Source organism: Lolium perenne, chromosome 3 (assembly GCF_019359855.2).
Source record: "Lolium perenne isolate Kyuss_39 chromosome 3, Kyuss_2.0, whole genome shotgun sequence".
In the NCBI taxonomy this organism is placed as follows: Eukaryota; Viridiplantae; Streptophyta; class Magnoliopsida; order Poales; family Poaceae; genus Lolium; species Lolium perenne.
In genome coordinates this window covers 329,778,080-329,787,525 of record NC_067246.2, presented here as the reverse complement: position 1 = coordinate 329,787,525, position 9,446 = coordinate 329,778,080, and the positions used below count along the sequence as shown (strand labels likewise).

Sequence of the window (9,446 nt, the reverse complement as noted above, 5' to 3'; positions counted from 1 at the left end):
TTCCGCACGCGTGCGGGGTTAATCCGACCCGCAGCTGGGCGGGAAATAGGAATTAGCGTCCGCCCCTGCATGAAGCTAGGCTAACACAGAACACCCGAAAAACTTTGGCCAAGAGAGCGTGTCCCACCCTATAATTCTTCTCTTTATTTTTCTGATTTTCTCCAACTCACGACATACAGTCTGGTCTGACTCACTGTGTATATCCCTAAGAGCTCTAAGCTCCTAGGGTTGCCAGCGCCTGTGGTTTCTCCAGGCGTCGCTATCGTGGGTCCCACTCGTGGAAACATTGTGTTAGGGTGTGTTTCGTCGACCGAACTCACACGACCCAACCTGCTCACGTATCCCTCAGTTCACCGTCCTCTTCAACTGGCAGCGCTCACTACATGACTGTAGTTATTTAGGGGCACATTTTTTCTGTTCCCTCAAAAGTTACAAATTAGGGTATATTTTTTAAGTGCCCTACTAGGGCATACCAATTATGGCATATTTTAGATTTGCCCTCAAAGAGTTACCTTTAAGGGCATATTTCGATGTGCCCTAAATGGTATGACCTATAAGAGCACAAATCCATGTGCCCTAAATAGCTATAAGGGCATATATCCAATGTGCCATCATATGTATATCTATGGTAGCACATATCCAATGTGTTCTAATAGGTATAGCTACGAGGGCACATTTCTAATGTTCCCTGAAAGCTATATAGCACCAACATTGATAAATATTTAACTAATTGTACCGATCAGGACATTTCTGAAACCTATGAAATTTCCGAAGTTACGGACATTTAGTTGAACCGAGGTTGTATTTTTTTTTATGTCGCCTAATACTGATCGGTGCGAACAAGGATGTGGTGCTTCCATCCATCCATCCATCCGTCGGTTACTGGCCATCTTTTTAGAAGCTTGCTCTACTTTGAATTGCCATTTGGCTGTAATGCCACTTCCATCCATCCATCCATCGGTTAGACAATCCTTTCAGTTTAGACAATGCATGCCTAAAGACCATATATAGGAGTGCTCTGATGATAATTGATCTATATGACAATCAAGATGACCAAACATGCTCTACTTGTGAAATTGGTCTGCATGAGCTTATACTGATGGAAACCGCTAAGACAAGCTATATGGCAAGAAAGCTATCAGTCCACAGTCCTTTCGAATCTTGATTCCCAACAGAATATCAGTGCGACATGAAACACAATTTGCAGGTAATGTGACATGCTGCCATTGTGAAAACATAGTGGGGAAAATTGTTAATGCAAATTACACATAAAAAAATATCAGTCCACACTGCCCAGAAAGGTGTTTCTGATTCCCACCAGATATCAAGCCACAAATTTAACAAAGTCTGCAATCTGATATCACCAAACTTAGGACGCAGATTTCATAGTTCACATCCAAAAAGCTCATACCGCTCCATATGCATTAAGCTTGGTCGACGAACTCCACTTCCTAGCTGAAATGGTCCTCCAAGAGGGGAATTAATTCCTTTTCAAAAGCTGCATGGTCTGCCTCCTTAAGTACCTTCACTCCTGAGAATCGCCATTTGGCAGTTGTTACTGGCCATCTTTTTAGAAGCTTGCTCTACTTTGAATTGCCCTCATCCATCCAAAACAATGTGAAGCTCGGGTTAGCCATTCATATGGAAGCACTCTTGAGGGCCCTCGCACTCCGGAGGAAAAACTTTGGGATGAAAAAAATCCTCAAGCTCTCCTATGTATTCTCTAAAAGGGAAACACCTTGATGCGTAACTTGACACATTCAGTGGACCTGGCCAACTCCCACAACTTGAGGTCTAGACTGACACTCCCCGCTTGGTAATCACTTATTTCAGACTGCAAATAATAGAATAATTGAACATTTTAGCTATGTTGAATCATGTTAAATGCTCGTAAACACAATGAAAATTAATAGCATATGCAGTGCCTGAATGCTGAATTAATTTCTAGGCGAGATGACATGCAAGTACTTCCATGCATGAACCCAGCACAAAGTAGCCTAGTAGTAGAGAGAGAAAGTTGAGGTGGCCTCAGGATTATCATTCATGTATAACAAATGAAAGTGAAACTACAGATGCGATATGTAGTGTAGCTCCAACCGAGAAATTCAATTCGGCTCCCGGGTGCGTATGCTCCCTATACCAAAAAATTATATTTTGAATTATCGAAAAATTTTGACAAAAAATTCTACATGTACATCTCCATAATATATGTGCATTCGTCAAGTTTCACGAAAAAATCAATTTTTTGTGTGTTCTATGTTAAAAAGAGAAAATTTATCTTGTAAAAAGCATTATTTTTAGCACTGAGTTTTGTCTTTTTTACACACGTCACATGACAAGTCCATTTTTTATGAAACAACTTTGTAAGCGCCTAGCACATGAAGATATACGTGCGAATTTTTCGTTTTAATTTTTTTGAAATTCAAAATATGTGTAAGATGAATTTCAAAATAGAGGGAGCATATGCTCCCATGTTCCAAAACACCACCCCCCAACTCCAACCTATGTGCGCAACTAATCAAATATATTCTCCAGGACAGACTTTTTGATGTTAATAATGGCATCCATTTTGTAATTAGTTAATCAAACATAACATCCACTCTGTAATAAGTAATCTTCGTTTACACATGTAATTTTACAAAACCCTGACCGTCTGCAATATTCTAAACTACTTAATTTTTCTCTAATCATGCCTTCATGCTGCTAGGCTGAACCTCACGCTCCCCGGTCTCACAATGGTTGGTAGGTTAGTGAGGATTAGACCCCTATTTAGGATCGTTTCACCTCTTGTCATATTTTTTTAATTAATTTGATGTGTTGTAAGCGCGGGTATTTTTACCCGCGGGTACCCATTTACCCTGTCGGGTGATGGGTATGGGAAAAACTCGTACCCGTTGACGGATATGGGTACGGGTGACGGGTAAGAATAAAGGTGACGGGTACGGGTATGGGATGGCTCTACCCGTACCCATACCCTGCGGGTGCCATCCCTACCTGACCCTGCTAGGTAAACCACGTTATATGGCATAAATTAGAGACAGCTAGGTGTACTGACATAGCATCATATATTGTACTAAGCAAAAAAGATGAGTGAATACAACTATGGCTAAATGGGGGAAGGAAGACCATAGTAAATCAGAACCAGATAGGACAAACTTATTTCATGTAGCTAATAATTGGACCTTCGTCTCGTGCTCACAACGCTCATGGCTCTCATCTTAATTTTTCCATGGTCAGCATCGTCATGGAATCATGGAAAATTAAAAATAGTCAAATAGTTGCACGTACATATACAAGAAGCACATTCAGTAATCAATAAAAAAAGTTTCTCGCCAAAATTTAAGGCCACCACAAAACAATTTCCGATGTGACTTCATCTGAAAAGTCAATAATCGTTGATATATCAATCATACCTTCTATCATCCAATTATTCTTAGGCAGAAATGACAAGCCACATGCACCTGGGCGCCGCTTGATCTTCTTGTCTACAGATTGCAAGCTCTTAAGGCGATTGAACTATTGGCTAATCAAGATTCCAGTTAATAAATAAACATAAACGTTTCTCTTTAACTGCTCTAAAGTATAATGAGAATAAACTAAGCAGTTTTTCAAGATTAAAAGTGCATAGAGCATCAATGCAAAGCCATTGGCTAATCAGAATTCCAGTTAACAAATAAACCCACGAGAGCTTTACGGGAACAAAATTGGTTGAGCAGTTTTACAGAATAATAGGCGCATTAAGAACGCACTAAAGACTCAATATTAACATTTTGTTTGTGTACTATTTCTTGCATCAAACCTCCATTCAAATTAAAGATGGTTATAATCATCAGTTATTTAAAAGCTATGTATAAATGACTCATCCTAAGCAACTTCTTCCAGAGTCATTGATCTAGATCTTCCATGACCAGCGAGGCATAGGTTTCAGCATGTTTCTTCACCTTGGCAAGCTTGTCTGCTGAGGTTCTCAGCACCATAATCTGTACATGGAAGAAAAAATTAATTTAATAGAAGTTTTGTGGAAAAAGGGTGGTAGATTTAGAGATGGTACGGTGTTGACCTCCTTGACATAATCTTCTCTGAGCTTAACATCGCCTTTCTCGTCACACCTGTTTGTGAAATTGTATCATCAACATGCAAAAAATCATGGTTTTTCCACTAAAAAGAAGGAATGTAGACCTTTACATGTCAAAATATAAGCGTAGCCACGCATCAAGATTACTGTGAGACATCTCCTCCCAACCATTAATCATCCGCTATTCCTTCTTCTTGCTCTATCGTCCTTCTCCTTGACATGGTTGCGAACACACCGCTTGCAAATTCCTACGATTTTGCAATGTCTGTGAGAAGCAGAACTATTCCGGGCTTAGAGGTTCAGTTCATGCATAAGAGTCAGTTTCATAGAGATACATTGATATTCTGTTGTCAATTTTACAGACTGCTACTATGTCCAATGGTTCTGTTTCTAGTTTGTTGTTTTTACTGTGTGAAAGAAACTAAGGAGCCTACGGAGAGTTAAATTAAATGCAGTCAAGTTAGCCACTAACATTCTTAGATACTCTAAGTTGCATGGACAGAAAGATTCATCTTGACATGAACAGAAGTGGAAGGGGGGCACAAACAGAGAGCTTTATTCATTGTTCAGATAGATGACTACCATCGTGGCTGGTTAAATCAGAAAATATATTTTGTATCTCACTCATAGTACATCGGCTGACACAGTTTTGTGATCAATTGAAACGTCCCTGATATCTGCTCTTATCAAACGTCGTAAAGAAAAGAGATATGCAAGAGATGCATTATTTATTCGTCAAGCAAGCTATCGCAGAACATCAAGAACTCAACATTCCATATGTACCGATGCATTTGCCGAAGTTCTCCTCTTGTAGGCGCTAATCTCTGAGTATATTTGCTATCAGCAAGCGTCCAAACATGTGGACTGGAACCTGTCGGTAACTAAAGCATTAGAGAAACATGAAGACTATTTCGAAAATTTTAACAATCCCCTTTTGAGTAATCAGCAAAACATGTGGATTGGAACCTCTTGGTAACTAAAGCATCAACATCTACAACAGCAGAACTGAGTTCAGGTACTGCTTGATGACGCCGAGCATCGTGGAGAGATAGATTTAAGCTTGTCGTGCTTGACTTGGCGTACCCGCGAGTAGACCAGTGGGGCGGTGGCGGCGATGGCGACGCTTCGTGCCAGAGAAGTCGCCGCATGGAGCGCGACGGCCTTGTGTCGAGGAACAGCGGCGGCTGCATCCAGGCCGTACTTGCTGTGGGCGGAGGGATCCAGGCGCACGAGGGGTGGGTGGCGCCCCGACGTACACCCAGCAAGGTGGCGGCAGTGGCGTCCAGGCCAGAGGGGTAGGGCCGGCGCCGACGGTGTCCATGCCTTCAAGGTGGGGGACGGCGGCAGCGGCCAAGGCATGGGGGTTTCGTTGGACGGTGGGAGAATGTCTGGGAGGGAGTTGGTGGATCAGGAATTGGGGAGACGGTGTGGAGGTGGAGTCGTGGCCTCGTAGTAGAACGTGTTATGCGGTTCCTCTCAAGAATTTTATCCAGGAAGTAGTTTCTTTTCAAGGCAGACGCTAGGCGTCGGTGGGCTGATATTTTACCCAAAAAATCGGTTGTCCTCCCGGCCATCCGATGGACATCGAACGTCCAGAATCAGATGCAACACAGTTTTACAGTTTGATCTCCGGTTCTTGCAAAATCAATCCGCGGTCCTAAGTTTCTAAGAACCAGATGCAACACATTTTTTCCGTTTGACCCCCTCAGTTCTTGCAAAATCAACCCGCAATCCTACGTTTCTCCACTTAAACCAAAAAGCTATATAACTTTGACTCTGTCTTTCTCAATATTTACAACAAATATACCACCTTATTACAACAAAAAAGTCACCCGTGTATACAAAAAAATGCTATCACAACAAAATGTCCTGGAATTTGTAAAAAAATTACAATAAAGTGATTAAAACCAACAAATTTTCTGCATATTGATTTACAACAAAACATGCAAACATTATTCACAAAAACTACAGACTATTACAATAAAAATCTATACGTTTATAAATAATGCAAAAGTGGTTAAGAAAATAATTAATTTGCTACAAATTGAATTACAACAAAAATCAGCAGCTATTTTTTTTGCAAAAATACAACAAAAAATATGTTTGCAAAGAATCAAAAGTGGTCAAGCAATAATTAATTTCCTACAGATTGAATTACAACAAAAATCGCCATCTACTTTTACAAAACTCACAAATGATTACAGCAACAAAAAATGACGCACATAGAAGCGAGTCTTTAGCTGGTCTTTGGATCAACTCCCGTGACAGAAAAATGTCTGACACCCTATAGCCCAACGAGCTATAAAACCTAGTCGGGCCATGACGGAGAGAGGCTTGCACGATCGCTCGACAGCGATCGGTCGGTTAATCGTAATTTTTTTCCTTAATACAATTAAACACACACGCACCATCGGAAAACCGGTAGACCATGTTTCACCGATTTGGCATAGTCGGCCTCACTGTAAATGCATATAACAACGCAGCGAGAAGCTAGCTAGCTATACCTAGTTGGACGTGCATGTGTATGCACCAAGCTTGCAACGGAGAGCGGGTGTGCATACGTATGTGCATATGGACTAAACTAAGCTAGCTACTAGATACTCACGCGAGAGAACCTGGCTAATGGATGCGCGCAGCACGACCGATTTTTGCCCCGCATGGGTCGGCCGGCCGCAAGCATTTTCCTTTTTTTAATCGAAGCGGGACATTTTCTATCAGTGTAATCGGACGTACCATGGAACAGCACCGCTAGAGCTTTAATATAGTACTAGGACAAATGCCCATGCGTTGCACTGGGAGGAGGAAAAAACTGCAGCACAAAAACTATTTTTATTGCATATTTTGTTCACCCACGAAAATAATCAATTTTTGCTAGTGGGAAAAATCAAATTTCTCATGTAAATTCACCTTGATTTTCTTGAAAATAAAAGATTAAAATTACTTTGGTGGGAAATTCGTCAAGCACCTAAAGAAACCCCCACAGCCTGACTTGGTGGGAAATTTCTCATATAAATTCACCTTGATTTTCTTGAAAATAAAAGATTAAAATTACTTTGGCCGGGTCGACGAAATCCGCAATTTACTGAAGATCGGGCCGGGCAGCTCAGGCCGGACTGGGCTTTTTCGAGCTTTGGACCGAGCTCAAGCCTAAATTCTTGTTCCGACATCCTAGCTCGGGCCTAGACTTTTAACTTCGGGCTTTTTAGGCCTGGCTTGAAGCCCAGTCCGGCCCAAAAAATGCTCAGGTATAATCACAAGCATGCCTGTTTAAGATGGTATATATTTTCTTTTAAACTGAATCGCGCTTGTGTTGCATGCTATTGTTGTATATTTGGTAATGCAATTATGGAAATACATGTAGTGAGGAATCCAAACCTTGCTCAGTTTTGCTCCCAAACACCAAACATAAAGACCTAGGAGTGTTGTTTACAGTGAGCCGATTTCTTTTCCATGAGATATCGTGCGTACAGGCCGGCGTTCTTTGATCCAGTTTGTACCATCGTATGTGCAGCGTTTGCTTCCTGACGTTTGGTCTCGTCGCCGAGACTACCATCACTGTAGTTCGCCAAAGCCTTCGCCAAATTCTTCACATGCAGCTCCATCAGCAGGGACACGTCCCTTATCCAGCCGTCCACATGGCCCGGTCTCGAACTCACGTACCCCGTTTAGCGATTTGGCCACCATGGGGGTCTAGCATCATCAGCCCAGCTATTGGCTTTGTGAGTCAGCGCTGGTGAGAATCTGCTCAAATTCTGAATTGGCCTACCTGTCCACGTGATGCTAAACCAAGTATAAGTGACCTCGTGATGAAAAAGTAAACAACCTAATTTTATCCTACTTTCTCCTTTCTTTATTCCTTTCCCATACTCACGCGGACATATCTGATCAACCTGAATTGGCAATTGTGTGCCACGAACTCGCCGAGTAGGATTGATTGTCACAGCTGTAGACATGTAGTCGAGCACAGGCAGATGGAAGTTGTATGTTTGTTGAGGCAGCGCAAGTCTGTACGTGCAGTAAGTACCGTTGGGATACAACAGGTCAGATCCCAACCCTGATATACGATTCGACAGTTTAGCGTCCGACTGCATGAGGCAGCATCGTAAATTTGAAACCATCCAACCAAAATATAGATGACCCGCGTGGCGCCTCGGTGATGCCTACGCGGAGGAGCTCCAGCGGGGCCAGGACCCTGACCTGACAGCGCCGTACCCTGTCGCAGCAGTCTACGGGATGCTCCTGCACCGCTCGATCCACACAAGGCAACGCGCTCAACCTGACGCCTTCCCAAAGATCCATGGGCCATGTTCATCCTCGGCCGCCTCTCCGCTGCAAGCATCCTAGTGTTATCCACGGCCGGCCCCAACGTACGCCGTGGGGCTCCTCCGCACGATGGCCATGATCCTTGACATGCGGTCACCGCAGCCGAGCGGCCAGAAGGCAGCCATCATGGTAGGCGCACGTACGGGCGGCACGGCGCCTGCGTCGGCGGCATCTGACATCCGGTATTGCTCATGGGAAGCGCCCTTCATTCTCAAGGAGGTGGACATGGTCATCACCGACCTCTGCGCATGATGTATTGATCTCGTGGGCATCTGCGACATCCCGTCGTGCTCAAGGAACGCCACCTTCGTGCTGAAGGCCATGGCCATCGTTTGCTGACCTTGGCGTGCTGCCGCGGATCGTCCCGGGCACCGATTGGACGACGCCAGGAGGCGAGCCCGCTAGCGCCGATGTAAGAGTTCCCTGGTGCCTGGAGGGGGCATCGACCGATCCTTATGAGGAGCAGTCATGGGCGCATTGGTTTCCTTGTCGAGATCGGGGAGGAGTATCGACCGATCTTTATGAGGAGGAGTCATGAGCGCGTTTGTTTCCTAGCTTGTCAAGATCGGGAGGAGGATCTGAAAAAAAGGACCGGGGAGGAGTCTGGGTGCGTGTACTTGTGTAAACGTTTTGATTTGCATGGAGTCTACTCAATCCTGCTTGCTAACGATTCAACGTTATGTAGGAGATCGGCTCTGTCCTGTTTGCTTACGATTCAGCGTCACGTAAGAGATCGGCTCGGTGCAGAAAACGTGTGCGGATAGGACGACGCACGCACCAACCTGTGACGGACGACGGAAGAAGCGAACGGACAATGCAATCAATGGACGAAACGACGGAAACACTATTTTCTTTATTATTAAGTATAGATAGAGATTTATTTTATTAATATTAAATATTTTTCCTTAAAATAGAGAAATGTTATTGGGCTAAGTTAAGTTGGTTTAGCTGGACCAGGCGTAGTGCATCGGCCCATTACGGCCCAACCTGGTCGGGTCAAGCCCGACCCAGGTCTCCTCCTCTCTCATTTTTCTCTTCCTCTCCTTCC

At 43.6% G+C, this 9,446-nt stretch overlaps 1 protein-coding gene across 11 annotated transcripts; it reads right to left on the bottom strand.

The window, feature by feature from the left end:
• Window positions 1–1,124: 1,124 nt before the first annotated feature.
• On the bottom strand, window positions 1,125–5,541 carry LOC127345795 (putative respiratory burst oxidase homolog protein H). Of its 11 annotated transcripts, none has more exons than XR_007878995.2 (5): window positions 4,180–5,541; window positions 4,061–4,109; window positions 3,942–3,980; window positions 3,414–3,485; window positions 1,125–1,834 (listed from the first exon to the last, which is right to left on the bottom strand). XR_007878995.2 is itself a non-coding variant. In XM_051372320.2 (5 exons), the coding sequence occupies exons 2-5, from the start codon at window positions 4,251–4,253 to the stop codon at window positions 1,724–1,726; spliced, it is 267 nt and encodes an 88-aa protein (XP_051228280.1). In that variant the 5' UTR covers window positions 4,254–4,340; window positions 4,859–5,541; the 3' UTR covers window positions 1,125–1,723. The 11 variants fall into 11 exon arrangements, 3 of the variants coding, with proteins under 3 accessions (XP_051228280.1, XP_051228279.1, XP_051228282.1); XR_007878990.2 differs by having other exon boundaries at window positions 4,186–5,541; XM_051372320.2 differs by lacking the exon at window positions 3,414–3,485 and having other exon boundaries at window positions 4,186–4,340; window positions 4,859–5,541.
• Window positions 5,542–9,446: the final 3,905 nt, after the last annotated feature.

Excerpts from the sequence above, each read along its gene's own strand:
- LOC127345795 (XM_051372320.2), bottom strand. The coding sequence starts at position 4,253 with ATGATTAATGGTTGGGAGGAGATGTCTCACAGTAATCTTGATGCGTGG. Across the intron at positions 4,110-4,185 it reads CTACGCTTATATTTTGACAT|GTGTGACGAGAAAGGCGATG; the intron begins GTAAAGGTCTAC and ends TTTCACAAACAG. Across the intron at positions 3,981-4,060 it reads GAGAAGATTATGTCAAGGAG|ATTATGGTGCTGAGAACCTC; the intron begins GTCAACACCGTA and ends TTCCATGTACAG.